A 22,750-nucleotide genomic window follows, 5' to 3' on the forward strand; every position below is an offset into this window, starting at 1 on the left:
GTGCTATAGCTCAAGAAGTTCCCCCTGACCTTGTGAAAACTCTTAGAACTACCTTGCTGTCTGACACTGACTTTTCCTATGTAATTCAACATCACCTTTTCCTTTCATAGGTATCAGATCAGCAACTTGGTCTAAAGGTCTTCCCTACCTATTCCTCTTTTTCTTTCCTAACCTACATGTGTTTTGCTCCCCAAAACCAAAACCAAAATCAAACAAAGAAAAAGCTTTCTTGAACCTCTAATTCCATCTTGGCATCTGCTTCATGGAGCGTCTGAACTGATATACTCACCCTCTGAAGAAAAGGTGAGCACAAATGCTTCTCTACCTTAAGAATGTTAGTCACACTCTCTTCAAAGAGACAAAAATATGCCTCTACTTTTTTTCTGAAGTTGTTGATGAATCTTTATTTTAGTTATTTATATGCGGTGCTGAGAATTGAACCCAGTGCCTCACACATGCTAGGCTACAACCCCAGCCCTAATATGACTACTTTTATGCAAGTTAATAGATTTTTTGAGCCCTTAACTTGCTTAGGAATGTCTTTTATATCTGTCCCTAGCCATTTTCTCTAACATGGCCTTCCCTCCTTTTAGTTATCCTGCCCTCTGCCTCAGATGTTACTAAGGTCCTAAAGTAGCTCCCTGTTCCTGTCACTCCATTACTTCAAAGCTTTGATGATTCTTTCAAGTCTACTGTTGAGATTTCAAACTTCTTAGTCCTCAGGCCCTGCACAATCTAATTAATCAACTTAACTCTTAAGTTTTAAATGGAAGAAGATTCTCTTTCTCCAAAAGTTTAGAGATGACCGAAACAAAATTGAAGATTAAGAAGAAAGTTTTGGAGATTCACATTAGATGGCTTTCATCTCCCTGGTAAAGTATGCGGTGGCAAGTTAGTTGCTGAGAGTAGTATTTACATTGCAAGAGAGGAAAAGCCAAAATAAATATTCAAAATGGATTGGAAATTGTATGGAGTAGCACTGAAGGACCCTTTGAAGTACAGTCATGTGTTAACAGTTCAATGATAAAGACACGTTATGCAAAACATGTCTTTAGGCTATGTAGTCATTTGGCAAACATCATAGACTCTAACACAAACTAAGATGGCCACAACATCAGTAGGAGATATAATCTAATGGGATCTTTGTATATGCAGTCCCTGGTTGATCAAAATATTATGCCATGCATGACAATATATAACATTTCACATTAAATTGTTACTTTATTCCAAATAATAGCCCTAATATAGAAGATGCTTAAAAATATTTGTTGAATGAGTAAAGTAAGCAAAGCTATGCAGAAACCCTAGAGAGAAGTAGTTAAGGACATGGACTTAGCCAGGTTCAGTGGCACACACCTGCAATCCTGGTTATTCAGGAGGTTGAGGAAAGAGGATCTCAAGTTTGGGCCAGCCTGGGCAACTTAGTGAGACTCTGTCTGAAAATAAAATAATTTTAGCAAAGGGTTGGGGATGCAGCTCAGTAGTAGAGTGCCCCTGGGTTTAATCCCCAGTACTGGAGAGTGGGGGGTAGGGGAAAGATCATGGACATGAACCAGAATCTAAGCACTATCACCTAGAACTCTATGCCTCTGTGTTTCAGATTCCTTATCAGGAAAATGATGATAACATGTACCAACTTCATAAGGTTACTGTAGGATTATAGTTAAATATGTGTATGTGAATCACTTAAATTGTGCTGCCATGTGGCAAGTGCTCTATTACCTTCATTATCATCAGTATTATCAGAAGGAGTATACAGCTATACAGTTAAAAGAAAAAGCAAAGAAAGAAACTGAGTAGGGTACAGTAGATAAACTACCAGATACAGTGTGAGAAGCCTTCAGCAAGAGTACCACCTGCCATTTAATATCAGTGACCTTGGATACATTATTTAATATTTTGCAACCTTGCTCAAACCTGTCTCTCATTACATGGTTGTAGTGAGGGTCAAAGGAGAAGATTTGTGTGAAAATGCTTTATACACCATAAAGGATGACAGACATATACAAGTTTCCCGGCATAAAGGAAAGCATGTATATGAATTTATTTGGTTCATGTACCAAATACCTTAGCTTGAGAAATTCTGAGTATCAGAGTGTTGCATTTATACATCCTAAAATACATATTAGGCAACCTCTGTGCAGAAAAGCCATTCTGCTGTAGGATTTCAGGATGGTTGTGTGGGAGAAGCCTTCTGTTTTAGAACATAGAATGCTGGTGGATGGAAAGTCATTGAGGCTGAGACCTTTTGGTGGAGGTGGAAAGAAATGGGTACTCTAAGGAACTGCAGCATGAAAAAATCCCCAAATTTGAATGTCATGGCATATGTAATGTATGTAATGACTCAGAGGTGTGTACTCATAAAATCAGCGTTCCCTTTTTCTTAAACCTAACTCTCCATAACCAGGCAGCCTGCTGCTGCACCAGGAATTTACTGCTGTGAGCAACTATAAACATTGTGCTAATGGTAGCACTGCCTGAGAATGGTCACTTGAGAGTGCAGTGTGTGCAGTTTGAAGCCAGAGACGATATTTCCTACTCTCCACACACAGCAGGGCACACACTATAATCTGATACAGGGAAAAGGTACTTTAATAATACTTTAATAATTATTATTATTAAAAGCAAACAATCAACTGTAGGATCAACAGCTCTTTTCCAACATGTTTTCTAGTCTCTGTTTTCTCTCAGATGCATGGTTATTGTCCACCTGGAAAGGCCCCAAAGTGATAGCCAGAAATCTGCCACCACCACCCCTTCTGCTGTTCCTGCCATCATATTTAATTGTGTTTGCTCAACTCGAAGCCAAACTCATATGCAGTATATTCAGATGGTTAAAATAGCAGAGCACTCCACTATATTCACAGATTATTTTCAACAACACAATTCTTGGGAATTAGTCTGGAATAAATAAGGTAAAGAGAAAAGGAGCAACATAAATTTGTTCCAGTGACAAAGAAAACAATATCAAAATGGCAATCTGGAGATCCGCCATGAGTGAAGGAATAGAGTGTTCCTTTTGGTGCACTCTCCTGAAATGTAATCACCATCTCATTTGCTAGTCTGGATTTATTTTAAAGTGGGTAAGAATGAAAGCAAGAAATGAATAGTAAGGAACTGTGAAAAGTACCTTTATTATTTCAAAAGATCAATGTACAATCACTGTACTTATTCTTTAAGGCATTAAAGGTAAAAGTATAGAACTGATATATATGTTGATTTTCTGAACCTCTAAAGAGTCTTTATTTTCTATGGTGGCAAACTTTCTAAGTTGAAACGTATATGTCATTAATACATATTCAGGATCTCCTTTCTGAGGTATCAGCTACTGTATGTTTCTTCAAATAACCCAAAAATCATTCAAGTAATTTATGAAGGCTTGATTGGAAGCTATTGTCATTTAACTGCACATCATATTTTTCACCTTCATTTTTAGTATCATTTAAGAAATCCAAACTCCATTTCCCAAATGTCAAAAGACTTAGGAATCATGGAGTAAAAAACAAACTTTATTGCTGATAAGGTTTGAACTGAATCAATTAATTAAAAAAAAAGAATATCTTCCTGTTTTAGTCTGAGCCAAATTTCATATAACAACAACAATAATAGGCATTTGAAACATAAGAGTTTAACCTGATTTTCATCCAAATTTTGAAAATGCAGACAATAAATATGCAGTTAGATAATTTTTTACTTGTGATTTACCACAGTATACTTCTTGTACTTAAATGACTATTAATCAAATATCATGTTTTTTTAGTATACCTACTTTATGCTTGTATGTCAGGTGCCAGCTTTTTTCTCAGCATTTTCCACATTGATTCATTAGTTAATTCAACAAATATTGCTTAGAGCCTACTATGTGCCCAGGGCTGTTCTAGGTATTGGATCACAGTTGAAATATGTAGGCAAGGCGCTAATCTCAAAAAGATTGTATTTTACTGCTGGGAGTAAAGTTTAAACAAACAGAAACAAAGATTTCAGATAGTGATAACTCAGTTAAGGAGACACAGTTTAGGAGAAAGCTAGGGTGACCAGGAGGGCTGCTTTAGATGGGTGATAGGGAACAATCACTCTCAGGAGGTAATATTTGCTCCAGATGGGCAAGATGGTGCTGGCCATGTGAAGAGTGAAGGGAAATGCAAGTACTATGACCCTATAGTGGGAAAAAAATTTAGAGAATCCAAAGAACATGAAGAAGGCAACAGAAGCATCATGAATTAGTGGGAGGTGTTTTAAGATGAGGTCTGATAGTGAGCAGAGGGAACATCCGTGCCAAGGACTCAGGCAGTCACTTCAAGATTTGTTCTGCCTTGGGAGTCAGCACAGATCCAGTGTGTGGAACCAATGCCAGTATGGCCTCAGGTAACAGATACGGCTGGCATTCTGCAGATTCTCTTTCATGTGTCTGAACTGTCCCTCAATTATTCATCTCTTATGTCTCTTATCTCCTCAGTGGTTTACTGGCCTTTTGACCCTCTTCCTTGCTCATTTTCTCACTGTTGGTCTTCTAGACCTAGGGGCCCACTGCCTGGTCTGATCTGCTAAGTGTCCTGATCTTCCCTATTGGTTTAGGCCTATAGTCTGCATAAACTTGGTCTGGAGGCTTGATCTTGCAACTAATCCAAAATGGAATTTATTATTTCCTTACATGAACCAGAACTAAACTGCTGCTATGTTACCATTTTTCTGAATATGTATCACATTTTCAACTTTCAAAAATATTTCTATAGACTTTAACTTATGATTGTGATAATGACATCCATGAGGTAGCTATGTAATTATTATTATTTCTTTTTAAAGATAAGAAAATCAAAGTTGGAGCTAAGCCCCAGAAAACCAGGGATCCTGCTTTCCCATCTGAATCTTGTTTTGGGGGGTGAGGGAAGTCTGTTCACTGCAGAAGTTAAGTCTACAGATGTTTTGCTTCACATATGGAAGTTGAAGAGTAGGCACAAGAAATTTAAGAGGTAAATAGAAAGGATACCCTTCTCCTGGACTTTTTTTTCATACTTGTGTATTTGAGTTCACTTTTCTTTGTAACATGCCCTCAGACAACATTCACAGCCTCATTCATACATGTAGGTCATGATGCAGAGGCACATTAGCACAAATATAATACCCACAAAAGGAGCAAAAAGGAACATGTGGTATGTTTAATTGAATTTGGAAGAAAGAACCAAGCATATTCAGCAGAGCTGCTCTTGGTTCTCTTCCTCAGTTTTGCCTAATCAAAGATCGTGGTTGCAGGCAAAAGTATAACTCTGTAGATGTTGGATAGCATATATAACCCTCATTCTAAAAGCTCAGTGTTTTGAGGTCTCATTATCAAATATGTATCTTATAGATAACCATGTTGTCAGAAAATTCAATGCACTATTTTTAAAAAATTCAGCATTCTCATATAAATCCTAACAAGGGAGTATCTTACAGAAAATAGCAAAAACAATTTCATTGCTCATTCAACATTAATCAAAACTCAAAAATAACATTCTTTAAAATAAATGGGAAAGTGATAAGAGATTAAAAACTCTCAGTTATCTTTCATCTTTTAAAGTAGATCAGTTAAATTCATTGTAGCTTGTGGTGTGTGGTATTTTGCAGTAGAATGTTTTTTGTTCCATTCTTTAAAAATCTAAGGTTCTTATTAAGACCAGATTCTAGCTGTTTCTATTAAAAATTCATGACCTTTTTTCCAAGAGAACTGTTTTGACCTGTTATTTCTAGCTAAATTTGCAAAAGTTCCTTTCTCTCACTCATTCATGCACATATCTTAGGGAAATAGACTTTAATAATAGTTAGTGACCTAACTGAGGTATATCTAAAGTTATTAAACAAAAATAACCATATGTAATTATGGTTAAAGCACAAATTCCCTCAGAAGTGACTATTACGCAACACAAATGCAGTAAGTTTTGAAGGACGTCATCCCTAGAGTACCATCTAGTGAATTATAAGCAGTAACTCACAAATGAAGAAAAATTAGTAAAATATTATACACTTAGTCTGCATAAACTCAAAACTTTACAAAGAGCAGGACAAAATTTCCTTCCAAATTTCCAGATAGACATTTAATATTGTGCACACATCTTGTAACTATAGGTTACACATCATGTAACCATCAATACTTCCTCTCACCTTTTCAGACAACTTTGGGAAGGATAGGAGCACCTCTGGAGTGCATTGTGCACAAACAGGATGCACTTTGGATCACTGCCTGCCAGGTGGTAAGCTTGCTACAGGGAAGGCTCTGTCCTTGATGGGGAAGCTTCACAATTGCTCTGCTTTGTTCATGATGGGTGAGTGATTTAATTCAGGATGAAATATTACAAATACCATTATGACCATACCTTTAACCAATAGTTTTTATTAGCAATAAAGCTGACTTTGTTTTTTTAACCCTTCATCTAGGAAATACTACAATCTTTCTCCTATAGGACATTTTTTAATATGCACCCAGATTTCTCAGGGATAATATAGCAAATCTACTATGTCACTATCATTATTTCCTTTCAGGGAAAAAAATTTTTGCAAAAAATAAAATTGGGAATATATCCCAAAGATCATATAAAAATATTATAAGCATATTATGAGCATATATGAGTAATATAGGAGTCTCATACATATATATCCAATTTGAAATGTGAAAATTGATAGAGAAATTTAATTTTGAAAGTTTACAGGAATTCACTGAAAACTGAAAAGATATATTTATAAAATCTATGTAAATTAATAAAAAATAGAAAATGTATATATAGTATGCAAAATAAATTACAAGTGTAAGTTACTAGGCTGAAATCACATTATTATTTTATTGTGTTATAATGGTATGTATATGTATGTGGGTGCATGTGTATAAAATAATATGCAAATTAGGTTATAACAAGGCAGTGCCAAAATAACTGGCTGAAAAGTAAAAAATTCAATCATGACAGTTTTACTTATATGTTTCCCCTGATTAGACTAGTTGATTTGGTCTGGCATTTTGAATGCATTCATTAAATTGTTGTAAACAAAGGTATAGTATGATAATGTCATTTAAGTCAATAATTTTTGATGTCTACAATAGTGAACTATTAAGTATACAAAGTTAAAAATATTTAAAATTGAGACTGAAATCAACTAATTTCATTTTGGAAACAAATTTTGCAAATGTTCATTACAGAAAACAGAATTAGGAAGTAGGCTTATAAAGTTTTAGCCAGATTCTTTCAAGATGAGAGGCTGGAGAAGGAGAAAAATAAGATATTTCTCTACTGACAAAATGTTTTTGCCTTTTCCCAAAATGATACATCTTTCACTTGTGTACACACATGCACACATGATCTTCCCACCCCCAGACCCCCCAAGATCCCCAATCTTTTTACCTATTTTTGAGCAGCACACTGAAGGTCATCTTATCCAGCCCCAGATAATTTGGCAGCAAGTTTGACCAATTCCAGTTCCACTTTGTGATGGCTGACTGTTGATAAATGAGAAGAAACTATTGTTAGTTATTAATCAGAGTTAATATGATCAGTAAATTAAAGCTCCAGCTGTGATAGACTAACTAAGAAGGAGGGGGGTCCAGAACAAGGACTTAGACAGATAACATCAATCATGTCCACAGAAGAAGGTTTTTATTCCAAAAAGACAGCAATTAATTTATAAATCCATTTGGGGACGTAGTCATTACTTATAAAAATATAAATCAATTTCTTGAGTCGTTATTCTTCCAAGTGTTAATGGCATTTGCCCAACAAGTTTCTCTGGGAGGGTGACTTTTTGAAAAACAAAGCAAAATAATTGGCAACTTTTGCATAGATCACTCTACAGGCAACTTTGGCATAAATCACTTTATATTTTTTTAGCACCCAAAAGTTTGATTAAAAAAAAGCTTAGTAGTTCTAAGACTCAACTTATAAGACCCACCATAATTAGAGTATGATATTAATGTTATCTTTTTGGTCAAGAAAATGCCTTAAAAGGAGACTATCAGGACCTGCGGGTGTAAATAGCATAAATAATTCTCTTTTCTTATTAATAGATAATTCACAACAAAGTAAGAAGAAAAAAAATCCTGTGAAAAATGACCTCATAATTCAGAACTCAATAGAACATGCTATTTATTTAAATGAAGTAAGGATAATTTAACAGCAACAATAATTATTTATGGCTTGAAGCAATCTAATGTACAATACAGAAAAAGAGCCAATAAACTCAAACATACATAATATATTTTGTTTTAAAGTATTATAGATGCTTATGCTCCTTAAAACTAAATAGTTTGGATAACAAGAGTCCAGGCTGATGTTTAAAATCCAACAAGAGCTATCCCCTGTCACCTGCTGATTAATCAAGCACTACAATCCTGTCATAGAGCAGGAGAATTCTGCCCTGGGTTGTCAGCATTTGAAGGTCTTATTCTACTACAGTATTGATGAATGTAGACGAGCATTGTAACAGGCATAGTAAAAATATTATCTGCATGCTGAATTAGGCCATTGTTTTAATTCTTATTTTCCTCAGAGCTCTAGGTCAAGCAATCCTTCTCTTCTGCCCTATTAGTTCAAATTGTCTGTCAAGAGGTTTCTGGGAAAAGCCACCAGAAGAATGAACAAAGCAAAGCAACTTCAGGTTTCAAAAACTTTGGTGGAAAGATGATCTTTTTAATGTAACTACTGAAACATGCAGCTTAAACAATGGATAATCTGACACTTAAAAATGTATGGGGTTTATCACATTGACTTTATTCCAAATGTCCTTGCTTTAAGGTCATTAGCAAAATTCATTTGATGTTTAGGGTTATAAAATGAAAATTTGTTAAAATAGAAGCTCAATGTTCTATTTGTAATTCATTTAAAATTATTTTCTAATTAATCTAATACACTCCTAAAGATTGTAAGGTGTTTTGTGAATCTCTCAGGGGATATGAGGTGACAAGGGAGAGGAAAAATATTACAAAATGCCTGATTCTTTGTGCCTTCTGTAGGCACAGCCTAATAGATGTTCCCTCTGCCCATGGCAAAATGACCTGGTCAAAAGTTAAGTTTTATAGACCAAACGTATGAATCAGATTGACAAATAGAAGGTAATACAACTTTTAAAAGACAATTTGTATAGACCATATAAATTGAAATAGAGAATTTTTGCTTCCTAGCCAAAAAAAGAAAAAAAGAAAAAATCTTAGGAGTATGTATACAAACCAAAGCATTTTCTTACTTGCATAGAGAACCCACACATTTAAATTAGAGTTACGATTTAATTTCTGCATACCTGATCTAGCATGTCTTCACTAAACACTTTGTGCACATGGAAAGGGTTAAAGGCAGAAGGCTGAGTTTCCACACTGCTCAAGGTCGTTTTTAAAGGTCGGATGGGTAATGGCTTTTCCTCTGAACCATTCATAGAAAACAGCTGTTCTTTTAAATATTCCTTTAAGAAAAAAAATTACAAGTCACGATAGTGAGAAGCACATACTCTTTAAAAATAAACTGATCAATATCCAAATTTACCCTTTCAGCACATTTGCAAGATTACAGTGTATTACTTGCCTCAGGAAGAATATATTTTCAGAAGATACATAGATGCGTACCAATCGGCATTGCAATAAACCCATCAAAAATAGGTTCACCCATTGTACAGTATAGATTTAAAGCCCATTTAACAAACTCTGACATAATGAATTAATGCTTTATACGTCAGAATCTTTCACAGCATTGTCTAGTCACTGGTTCATGTGTTATCATGTCTGGTACCAAAATGTAACTCAGGTGTGATTATGCCCAGTACAAGACTGTTCTTTCCTTCATTAAGTATAGTTGCTCCCTATTCCAGGCTCAGCAGATCGCTAAATATTCTGTTATTTCCCTGCAAGTAGTCACATTCTAAGCAGAATTATTTATAATGCAAGTTCCTAAAGTCTATTTCTATTCTGTGGACTAAAAAAATATCAAGGCGATAGAAGCAAGAATATGTAATTCTAGTCCTCCAAGTTCCAGTGCAGTCCTGGCAAAAAAAGAGACAATCTACTGCATTATACTCATTTTCCACCCATAAATAAATAAGGTGGACAAACAATCCTAGTTTATGGAAATTTTCAGAAGACAAGATTAAATGATTAAAAATCTACCATGAACAAATGCTCACTATTAATAAAAGTCACAATAAATAAAGAAAATAAATGTTCTTCTGATTTTTAATGTCACGACATAATCTTTTTCTTCTAGGTTAAGGTTAGGACAAAGTTCAGAGTTTTAGAGATGAAAAGGACTTCAGAAGTCATCTAAAAATCCTTACTGCTGAAAGTCTAGTACTTAGACAAGCAGACTCAGTCTCAACTAGGAGCCTGTTAGCAAAGCAGAATTTCAGCCCCCACTGAATCAAAATCTGCCTGGCAACAGGAATTTCCAGGAGATCGGGAGGCATATAAAAGTTTAAGAAAGTCTAGTCCAACACCACAGTAAACTGTTGCCTCTGAAAGGTCAGGGGACAAGTGTCTGTTCACACAGAGGAAGTGTTGGAGTTGGGGAAAGAAACCACCTATCTGGTTTCAGTTCACTGTGCTTTTTCCTGAGTCCCTACAACTTTATGAACATGCATTGTGTCCCTGGTGGAGGGGAAATTTTCATATTTTACAGCTTAAGTGGCATCTAAAGAAACCTCTACAAAAGTTAACTCTAACAGTCATTTCTTAAACTTGTTCATTGTAGCACATTCCTCTTCAGAAAGACTAATTCTATAGTGTCTGATAGAGTGGCACACATACAAACTTACTAAATATGTTTAGATAATGATATACCCATCACAAAGAAATTTTATGCCTAGATATAGATTACTGAACAGAAACAAAGTTTTCTCCATCATGATTTATGAAGCAAAATTTTAAAAAGGAACAAAATACTTCCTTCATTGGAAAAAAATGCTTTGTTTTGGCTAATAATTTTTCTTAACTAATTGCCCCTTATATCACCATATTTTTATCTTTTTTTGTTTTCATTATTCAAAAAACAGTGCTCTGTTACAAGTTGGGAATAAATGGCATTGTCTCCCTTGTTAATCTACTATATTGACAGTCATCAGTACCCTTTCTTAAAAAAACAGATTCTTTTACTATGATATTGCTTTAAATAGATCTAATCAGACCTATTTGTTCAGAATATGTCCATTCTTTCTTGAACACCTTCTCTGTGCAGTAAACCGAAGTTTATTTTTTTATCCATTATTTTTCTCTCTACTTCTCTCCACTGAAGTATCCCCACCTGACTCATGATCCCAACTAGCACACTCATTGAACACCACCAAATCTGGGTTTCTCATCTTTGTTCATGGTCAGGATTTTAACCATAACTCTACTTTTTTGCTCAGACATCTTACCTTCATCTCAAAGACAACCCTTTAAACCCACTGTTCTTCACAACTTCTCTGTCTCTATCAATTACAAACACATTCTCCTCTTTGACTGGGCCTGTACCCATAACTGCTTCTGAACCCATACTACATTTTGAATGATGTTTAGTAGCACATCTGAAGATGTGCTAAAGACTCAGCACTACCCATCAAATAATCAGTGCATTTGTATCTACAGCATAGTAATGCCTCCCATGTAAAAGCAGCCATGAGTACTATATTAGTCACTCACTCTGGTATTGTTTGAGTTTATTGCCTGTGTTTTTATATTAGTCACAAGGCAAAAGTCTCCTAATTGCTTTGCTTTTAGTCTCATCTAACATGCCTCTTTTTGTGTATGCCTCACTCAACAGAGTAAATTAAAGATAGCTCAACCCACAATCTGATGGACATTGCCATAATAGTAAATAGATTCAGGTATAACAAAAGGAAAATCACAAATTTGAACCCAATTGATCAAAAATTGGTGACCTCCCAGTAAAGATTTCATAGCATACCTGTTCAGAACCACTGCCTCAGAGTTACATGAACTCTGTGATGGAGGAAAGTATCAGATGACTGACAGCTAATAAATATGTAACTTGATTTTTGATGATTTTGTTCATTGGTAATTACTGATCTTTTCTATCAGTTTAGCAATCTATACTAGTCATAACTATCTCCAGAGCTACTGTGACACTAATTTACACAAAGGCTCTAATGGTAATCATATTTCAACATGTCTTTTATTAGTCACCACAATTAATTTGGTCAATCCAGGTGATCAAGTGGAAATGCCATTGAGGAACATGACTTTGCAAGGAAGAGTTTTCATTTAGTCAAGGACCGGAGTTCTGGGGCTCCCCAAATAGAAATCCTACACAGGCTATCAGGTATCATTAACAAGAGTGAATAGTCTGTTACATTATAGCAATTACATATTGAACTCTGGTGCCTTAAGGACAGGGTCATTTCTCATAGCTATGAATTTCTCACATCAGGTTATCATTGAAGACATTGTAATGCCACTTGTTTATTGATTGGTTGATTAGCTCTATGAAACTCAGGAAACAAGATTTACTTCAACAACTCTCAGAAATGGGGAGAACATTTATATAACTGAGTTGTAAAGTGCTGTTGTAGAATTTAATTCACTTCTTGGAAATCTATGGTTTGTAAGGCCCACATCATTAAGATAAAATTCTGTATATTCACATTATTCATATTATATAATTTGTACTATGCCAGAAAATACAATTGTGTTTGCAAACATAAACATTATGCCACATTCTAATTCAGATACATATGATCAAAATAAAACCTTGATAAGGTTAGCAAACATATTGTTTCAAGCAAATAACCAATATTAACTATGAATTACATTTTTGTTATAACACCTCAAACATCCAAGGTCAGAGACTTAACTCAGCAAAGAGATAGGCATAACATTGGTTCCAGCCAGTCTCTGTGTGAATTTTCTTGGGTTAATTAATTTGCTCTCAAATAAAGTTCAGCATTCTTCTGAAGTTTTCAACTACATAAGGAATCTCTAACTTCACCAGCACAAGTATGAAGTCTTCAGGAAAATAGCAATGTCTCTCTTCAGAAAATTCATTTCCACAAATACCAGATTTTAGCATCAGCTTAACGGTCACAAACACGCAATTCCCAAACTACACCTCTAGTCTCTACAATTCAGAACTGAACTGAGTTTATGAGCCATGTTATTGTTTAAATCATACAAATAAAACCTACATTGTTTCGGTGAAGCTTTTTCTGTACAAATGCAGAACAGCCGGGGCTGAATAGATTCTATTAATAATGCAATATTGAGTTTGGTATTGACTTTAAGAAGTATTATCACCTCCTTGACTAACCCTTAGCTGCCAGCAGACGCTGCCTCAGGCCAGTACACACCTAATTGCTCGGTAAAAAGGCCGTTTCCCTACCTCATTGAGCCGCATGATGTGATAAATTTGCCTCAGGTACTCGCTGCCACCTGGTTTGTGGCAGACATCCAGGACCATCATGTTTATTTTCTGCTCAGTCAGTTCAAGAGCAGTGTCTCCTTCTTCTAAGACTGTGCTTTTCTCCATTGTCATAAAGGCACTAAAACACAAAGGAAGCACATACATATCAGCGGCAAAGAATCGTAAAGAAGGAAAATAATCAGAGAGATTGAGTGTGGAGAGTCGATGTAAATCTCATACTCAAAGCACCCATAAAGACTTCGCTCAAATAGTAAGCCTTCCCAAACTGCTGCGGCTCATAGAAATAATGCTGCCTCAGAATTAAGCACCTGAAAGCATTTTTAAAAATTGAATCGTTTCTTTTAAAACATTTCTTTATTGCATTTATACTCCTATCTATAAAACATTTTCCCATTACTGCAATTGTTGAAATTGCTATAATCACAGGATGAAAACAAAACATTTCTTTTTAAGAACGTGTAAGAAATAATTTGTATTTTCTCTTTGAGGATAAAAAGTATCTTTGATACCAGGAATAGCTTTGGTATTCTGTCTTTTGTAGATTCCTCTTACACCTGTCTTAGAACACATTAAAGACTAATTAATGTGTCAAAAGGGGGAACCTATTATGCTAAATATAGACTGGATGCTTGGTGGCAGTGTGCTTACCACTGGGTATATTAAATTGGCCTTTGACACTTTGTTGCCTTTAAAAAATATATGCCCTCTCTCCTTCTCCTTTTCTGTAACAGATACATAGCAAAGGTCACTACTTTTATTATTCTTCCAGTAAAAGGGTTTACAGTTATCAAACTAAGAATGTTGAAGACATAGTCCTGAAACATTTCTTTTTGGAGAATGTATATACTTATTCTTCATTTTGAACACTATTTACATAATAATGGTAACAAAATATTTTAAACACCTTGAAGTATGTGACATAAAAAATTATGATAGTCATCACACATGCTTTATATATTCCATACTAATTGTATTACAATTCCTTTTGGATCATGTTAGGCTTTTCAGTCTAAGTGTTCTTAGGAAAACTCATGGTTTTCTACTGTTTCCCAGGCTGAATGAAATTTATTGTGGTGTAATCAGCTGTGTACTGCAGTTCATTACTGAGATTTTGCCATGATTATAAAATTAGTTCTGCTAAGAGTCAGTGCCGTTGACCTGAAGACTGAACCAAATGATACCCAGCTGCTGGACATTAACTCTGATATTGCTTCCACATGTAGCTTCAAAACATCCTTCTCAAAAAAAGAAAAAGAAAAAAAAAAGAAAAGAAAGAAAAAGGAACTTCAAAATCCTATAAGCCTTATCCCAAAAAAGTAAATCCCACTCTGACTTAGAGATATTCATCAGCTAGTGTAAATCTTTTTTAAAAATGGGTCTTGTTACAATAAGAGAAGTTTGCACGTATCTTTTTGAAGCTGCATACAGGTTGCAAGCAAAATTTGTCAGGTTTTGTAGAGGATGACATTGAAAAAGTTGAGGCCCTCTGACAAAGGAGTATCTCAGTGTCAGCCCCTGAATTGTATCCTTTCCTGTCCATCACTGTGCAGGTGAAGCAAATGATTGGATTCAGTCAATGCTATGATTAATGAGTTCCTCTCTGGATTTGGGGCTTCCTATCAATCATGTCATTAGGGAGAATGTGCCCTGAAAGAGGCAGACCTTAGCCAAGGAATAACTGCATTAATCTTAATCTGTATATGCACCCAGCCAGCCAAGTCAGGGTCACCATGATGAAAAACAATAATCTTCAACTCGACAAATTACTTTGCAAAGACAGACATTTCTTTACTTTTTGGGCTGTGTGTTCTCCAGAATCTAAGTTGACTGTTTACAGCTTGAAAGTTACTACAAAGTGAAGGTTATTTTAATGAATAGTAATGCTTTTAGGCAGTATGCTTGTCAGGCAACACTTACAGCTGCCACCTTTTTGATTGCAGTTATTCTCACCATTTCCATAAAAAAAAATCAAAGTTAAATCTGGATGCAAGTGCAAGAAATCTAGCTAAATGATATTGTATATGTTCCAAGATAATCTTCACAAGGAATTAAGATTTATCTTAACAGAAGAACTATTTCAGTGTAAATGTCTATATATCCCATATTTTAAAAAATATGGCAACCCTCTACCTTATATAGATATCATGATTTTAAATATATTTTTCTTAACAGTATAGGTCTATTAATTAATCATTAATTTATGAGAAATACTTAGAGGTAGAAGTCCTCGTGTATATCAGATAATCAATTTGAAATTGAAGTCAAGAAGAAGCATTCTTATAGTGCCTCAAATCTGTAAGAGCTTATTATGAGTTAAATCAAATTTAACTCTTTTTCAAATACATGTAATAAGTAACTTCAAGTCTACATTTTTATATATTGATAATTGAGAAATTGAGACATAGTAATGTGCTAATTATCTAATTATTCAGAATCTTTGGTTGATTCAAATATTTTAAATCAGCAATTCTTCATTTGTGATGCATGTTCTAAGAGATTGCTAAGTAATCTTTTGATTCATAACTAATCAGCTAAATATTAGCTAGACAGCCTCACACTACAGGGGATACCAGATGTGTAGGTGTTTATAAAACTTTAATTGATATGCAGTCCAGTTATATTACTTACACATTGCTTTTAGATCTTACTTGATAGTGGTTTCTAAATCAGTAGTATCATAAATTTAACTCTTAAACTGAAATCCAATCTATAATTTTTACTCTTCTCTCTTTTATAATCATTGGATAATGACATCTGGCCTTAATCTTTTAGTCAATGGATTAAAGTCTATGAATTGGTATTGAATGGAAATATAAAGATTAAGAAGGTCATTGTCAATGTTATTAAGCTTTTGCCTGACTGCTATTGTTACTTCTGCCCAGGGGATACCCCGAAGTAAATTTCTAGAAGTCAATATGACAAGACCAGGAAAATCACAATTACCTACTTCTCACCATATGGATTAATAATATAAAGTCTTATAGATTAACATAGACCAACAAAGAGCATTAGTTATAGTACTAACCAGTGAGTGCAATGTATTTCAATAGTTTATAAATAATAAATGCTTACTAGCTCTAAACTTGATGCTAAGAACTTCATGTCATTTAATTTTTCAAAACAATTCTGTCATCTTGGTTTCATCTTTAAAATTGAGGCTTTGAGAAATTAATAACTTGCACAGGCTGACTCATTTACAAGGGATTTGTATTTGTTCCCCTAATTCTAATTTCTGAGCTCTTTACCACTACCATCTACCAGTAATTGTAATATTTCAAGTAGCTTTTAGTCTTTTTAGGTAGAAAGTTATACTAGTATCTGTAAGTAACATGAATATACTTTAAGAGAATGGACACAGTGGATGTGGATGTTCAAAAAAGGGACTGACTTGGTGATCTGTAGACCATCTGAGCTGGAACTCTCTTATCAATATCATGCAACTCTATACCCAGACTAATTTTAAGACAGGAGAGCTCTATGTACATATTTAAATTCATCAGGGGCCCTTAAAACTCTTTGCAATACCACAAATCACTTAGCTCTTGGTGACAAACCTATGAGAAGGCTGACATTTTCATACTGGAACAGCTGGGTGTGTTTATAGCTTGAGTGTGATATGCCCCAGCTGCCCTCTGGGATTCTTATATTACCAGATGAAAAATGTGTACCTTTTTGACAATCAGGTACACAGAAAGCAATAAAAAGCCTTTCATATCCATTAATTCCTTCTTAATTTAATCTTTGTGCCCACTCCACTTACAAAACACTCCAGGTTATCCACTAGATACCTGTTTACACACTGAAAAGGAATGAAACTAAATTCTCCTGAGTTTAACTACCACCCTTTTAATCAGAAACCTTTAAATGGTAACCCAGCAAGTATAGTGTTCTTGTCTATCAATAGGATTCAAATTTTAAGAAGACAAGGAACCTTTAACAGTAGTGTTTAGTGGGATACTTATCTTTTTCTATCTTCATCAAAGTTCCCATGAACTTAGCCAAATGACCAATGCTGCCCATCTGACAGGAGTTTGTTGTGGTTGTGTACTCGTAATTTGTTATTGTGAAAGTATGTGATGAATTCAGCAAGAGAAAAACATTGCCTTACCATTCAGTGCTCAGTTTTCTTGCTTTCAACAACTGGTGTTCAATCCATTTGGGCTTTTGCTGCTCAATGCTTTGTATGACTTTCTGGGTCATTGGATTAGGGCTACTTTGCTCTCCCATGATGCTTTCCAAACACACACAAATTAAACCCAGTTTCTCTTTACTCCATCTATCAAGGGAGGCACCTGTTAAAAGTTCTACCTTGTTTCCATCCTTAAATATGTGACATATAAGTACAATCAAGTTCCAGGCAAGCAGGCCAGCTTTCTTCAATTCAACAAAGTTTCTTGACATTTTCTTCTCAGACAGAAAAAAGAAGTATTTAATTGGGGGAGGCAAACATGCAATCACTGTAGGTAACTTGCTGATTACAATAGATACTGCCTGAGCAGCAAGCCTTGTGAAGTCTGGGGAAGAAAAGGCAGAAAAGGTATGATTAATATTAGCATTTGCGTTCTATCACTGCATGTTTCATTTTGTTGTGGGGATGTCTAATTTTCGTGGAGAAAATTGTTGAGAAGAGCAAGTGCTTGACATATTCTGACAGAACTCTACTGGGATCTCCTGCAGCATTACCTAAAGTCCCCCAGATCCCAAACTTGCCTTTTTTGTTTCCTTCCATACATGAAGATTAGAAATTTCAGAATTATAACTTCTATTTTTATCTTTTAAGACTGCAGCTTTGAGGACCCCAGATGCCCCCCCACCGCTTAATTAACAAATGCAAATGCATTCCTGTTGGACCTCAGTAGCCTTTGATGCTTGAGTCTCCCCTTAAGCCTTTCTCTTCTTCCCTTGGGAAATTTGAATCATCCCAGTTCTTTTCAGGACTGGCTCCTCTTCTTTTCATTCTTAGTCTAAATGTCACCTTCTCAGATGGCCTTGCTTCACATATTCAAAGCAGTCCCTTCGCACTCTTTCCATCCCACCCCCAAGTACCTCACTATCGTGAGACCCTGTTGTGTTGCCTTTATCACAGCACTAGCCTGTTAAAATTAGCTCCTTTACCTATTCATTCTGTCATCCTCCACTAGAATATAAGTTCCAGGAGGTCATTACTCTATCCCCAGCACATATAGTACCTCATTTTTTAAAAGTTATTCAATAAATATTGGTTGAATAAAGGAGCCAATAAACTGGTTCATGTTTACCTCTATTTTTCTTTGCTTCTTTGTGTCCCATGCCAGTTATGCTTTCTAACAACACCTCTTAAATGTGGATATTTTCTAAGCAGTCCTTGCTCTCTGGCTGGTGATTCTGTGTTCTTCTTTGCTTGGTGCTACTTCTCTGAAGGATGTATCAGTATTTCTCTAGATTGATGTTTCTCTGTCTGTACTATTGCCATTCAGGGTTGGATAAGTCTTTGTTGGGATGAGGTGTCCTGTGAGATATGTACACCAGCATTTCTGACTGGCTTTCACCCACTAAAGGCTAGTAGCATCCCCCTCAATTGTGACAACCAAAAATGTCTCCAGGCACTATTAAATGTCTTCTGGGAGTAAAATCACCCTGGATCTAAATGATTTCAGAACCTTAAGTCCTACCCTTTCCCTAGGATTGCAATACTATAGCGCCAGCTCCCTGATGGGCATTACACTTCTCTTCCCTAGGCACCATTAATTCAATATACTCAAATTGATTGTCTTCCTACCAAATTAGCTTGGCCCTCTTCCTCTCTCCCTCCCTCCCTTCCTACCTTCTTTCCTTCCAGATGTCCTGTTGATCATTCATAAAAACCAGTGACCAGCATTGGTAAATCTTCCTATCCTATTATCTCTGAAATCCTCTTTCTCTTTGCAGAGACCAACCTAACCCTAGTTCAAGCTCTTCCTCACAAATGGCACCTGGATAATGGAAGCACTTTCCTGACTTATCTCCATATTCCAGGCTACATCTAACCCCCTCCTCTGAACTGTAAAACCAAATTCATATACAGTAGTGGATTCATATACAATTGGATTTTTATGAACCAATTTCTCTGCTATAATTGCTTTATCTGTTTTCCACTGGTGAGCAACATAAGCCTTCAGAGCTTGATTTTCAAAACGCTTCACAGCTCAGTGTCAGAGTGTTTGTATCAACTTTTCTAGGAGACCTTCAATGCACTTACCCTCTACTTTCAGGGTTCTAAATATCTTATCATTCTCAATGGAATGCCCTCTAACTTCATGGTTCATCTATATACTGCAGCACTCTGAAGTCCTATGCCCTTTCATAAATTAATTGAATATAATATCAACATATGACCATGTTGGTAGTCAGGTCCAATAATGCACCATGCTGCATCATCTTTTGTATTATTATCTCTATTATTTATGTCATGTTGTTATTTAGGTCTTTGTGAGTTTTCTTTACAGCTGTACTAAAAGCTCTCTAGAGCACAGGAGATATCTCCCCAAGGCCCCCACAGAGCTGTCCAGTGCACTTTCCATGAGCGTGAAAGCACCTCCTTCAGTGCATATAGAAAAGAGTTCCTCAATAAATGTTTTCTTTTTTATGCAAATGAATGTTTCAATGGGTCTTAAAATACAGATGAAGCAAATTCAAAAACTTTCTTGTGACCTCTCTTTGTGTTGTTAAATTATTTTTAATGTCTTATTATTGTTTTATATGTGTTTGTGTCTCATACTCCCTATTCCACTGTTAGTTATTTGACTTCAAACATAGCATTTTATATCCCTCTATTCTAAAGAGGGTGTAAGCACAGACACTGAGGAAACATTTTGAAAATCTAAGTACATACTAGGTAAGATTACCAACTGTTTACACCTGAACTTCTGCTGTTTTATAAACTCTGAGGGCTCCAGGTACTCAAATGCTCAACTACATCATTAAAGCTTAAGGCAAATTCCGATCAGGACCTTCAGGCTGATGATGTATGAATAAATCCATTCTACTAATCACAAGGTCTCTGAATCTATGATGAGGTTAACAATATACCAGGGAGGGATCTTTTAACACTGTTAACACTCATTTTTATGTCTTTATTTAAATACGTTGACTTCTACCTAACACACTTTTATGTAAAATATTATAAATCATATCAATTTCAGAACTGATCAAGTATGAAAAAAATATATATCTTATGATGAACACAATATGGTTGGTACATTTCTTCCTTCCTACACATGTACCACTGTGATGCCATATTTGTGGATTATAAAACATGTGAGGAGGACATTCACAACAAATGAAGGAAAAACAAAATAAGATCTTAAAATTGATTATTAAAATCTCATCTATAAATTGTACAAAATAACAATTTGTTGATAATGATAATGTGATTTAATATGCTTTTTATGTTTAAAATCTGGGATTAGTAAAAAGGTCAGGACCTCAGTTTGGTTTGTTTCAATACCATGTTTTAATGGCTGCCATAGGTGATAAACCACTACCATCAACATATACATATGTATCTCCACGGGGAGCATGGAGCAGATACATTATTAGCGGATATTTGTTACCACCTGCAGCAACAATCTCACGGGTATTTATCAGAGGTGGACTGGAAATAAACTACTTCTATTCCTGAGCTGCTTCCTTGCTTGCCTGCTTATTCTCTAGCATATAGAGGAAAAGAAGCTTGCTTGATTTTAGGGGAAGAAAGGCTTTGAGAGAAAGATAGGCTTTGCTTATAAAGAAAGTTTTAGAGAAAGACAGGCTTCTATGCTTATCAGAGATCTATATCTTCTTAGAGTTCTGCTGCTTCTTCTTAGAGGTAGGTCCCACATCCTGTGAACTAGGTGCTATCTATCTGAGGTGCTTCTTAGTGGTGCATCCCGCGTACTGTGATCTGTGATCTACAATCTAGAGGTGTGTTCTCAGTTCTCCGCTCTACCATCTGCCTTCTGCTGCTGCCTGCTGCTTACTGCTTGCTGCTTCTCCTCTCTGCTAGCTGCTTCTTTTTTCCTTCTACCTACTGCCCGCTTATATTCCCTCCAGGAGGCGGACGGGACCAAACCAGTTAAGCGAAGATCAGGCGAAGAGCCAGCTGCCCAATCAGGGCAAAGGTCAAAATGAGCAGGCACGAGCAGGAGCACTCTGGAACACGAGCAGGAGCACTCCAGAACACATGCGTAGGCATTGTGTGTGGACTCACTTGAATATGGCCAATGATAAAGCACCTGAGTGTGTCTATGCTAACCGACTTCCTCACCGCTGATGTGATCAAAACAACTTCTGGCTGGCTGCCAGGCGCCATCTTGGCGTAGTTCGCATGGCATAGCCCCCAGCACTTACAAAATCATGAAATTTGTTTTCAACCTTAAAAAACAAACAAGCAAACATATTGTTGAAATCTGAATAAGTATTCATTGTCTATGATATCAATTATTTGAATTATTTATTCTTACAAATTAAAAATGTATTTCATTTGTGTGTGTGAGGTGTGTGTGTGTGGGGGTACTGGGGAATGAACCCAGGGGTTCTCTACCACTGAGCTACAACCCTGATTTTTTAATTTTCTTTTTGAGACAGGGTCTCCCTAACCTTGAACTTATGATTCTCCTGCCTCAGCCTCCCTAGGCACTAGCATTATAGGTGTGCACCACTGTGCCTGGCCTATTTGTATATTTTTAAGAAAATGATTCAAGGATTACTGAAATTTTCATTTGAAATATTTTTAAACACATTAGAAAATTCTATGTCTAAGTTCTTAAGTATACAGATATGATATTTTTATAAGTGATACTGGTTTTCATAAAACTAACATAATCTCTAGTTTTTACAAAATAAACTGTATTGATGACTTTCTGTAGTATTTTGTATATTTCAACCACAGACAGTCTTCTAAAACTGCATGTGATCAATGACATGGGTGCATGATCCTTATGACACTGTCTCTGCTTTCTCTCTCCAGAATCCACTGTTCCCATTGAAGCAATTGCTCCATTGATTTTACCATAAGGTTTTTTTTTTTTTCATTTTAAACAAAGTAATTTACTGTTGAGAAAATATCTTCTCAGGTACATCTTTCATTTCATTATTGTCAAAGAAGAAAAACAAAAATAAAACTAGTTCTTTGTGAATTCACTCTTTTGAAATACAAGGAACTAAAGACTTAAAAGCTGAGCTATCTCAGGACAATCTGAATCTTCATCCAACTGTATGATAATTCTCCCATGTATGATTTACTGCAATATTTGTGTCTTTAAATCTTCAGTGTTGCTATGTAATGATATTTGCTGACAAAGAAATAAAGGAATGTCTTTTAGTTTGTCACCATAGTGTTTACCATGTTCTGTCATTTTCACTATGTCAAGGACAAATGTTCCCTTAAGGTAGTG

General features: G+C 35.6%; 1 protein-coding gene across 2 annotated transcripts in view; it reads right to left on the reverse strand.

The window, feature by feature from the left end:
• Kiaa0825 (KIAA0825 ortholog) overlaps positions 1 to 22,750 on the reverse strand; it is a 413,039-nt gene that overhangs the window by 191,488 nt on the left and 198,801 nt on the right. For both annotated transcript variants that reach the window (XM_047556135.1, XM_047556136.1), the window contains 4 exons: positions 17,467 to 17,872; positions 13,317 to 13,476; positions 9,256 to 9,414; positions 7,368 to 7,462 (listed from right to left, as the gene is read on the reverse strand). In XM_047556135.1, the coding sequence (XP_047412091.1) occupies positions 7,368 to 7,462; positions 9,256 to 9,414; positions 13,317 to 13,476; positions 17,467 to 17,872 (820 nt within the window). The remainder of the gene's footprint in view (positions 1 to 7,367; positions 7,463 to 9,255; positions 9,415 to 13,316; positions 13,477 to 17,466; positions 17,873 to 22,750) is intronic.

This window comes from Sciurus carolinensis, chromosome 6 (assembly GCF_902686445.1).
Source record: "Sciurus carolinensis chromosome 6, mSciCar1.2, whole genome shotgun sequence".
Taxonomy (NCBI): Eukaryota; Metazoa; Chordata; class Mammalia; order Rodentia; family Sciuridae; genus Sciurus; species Sciurus carolinensis.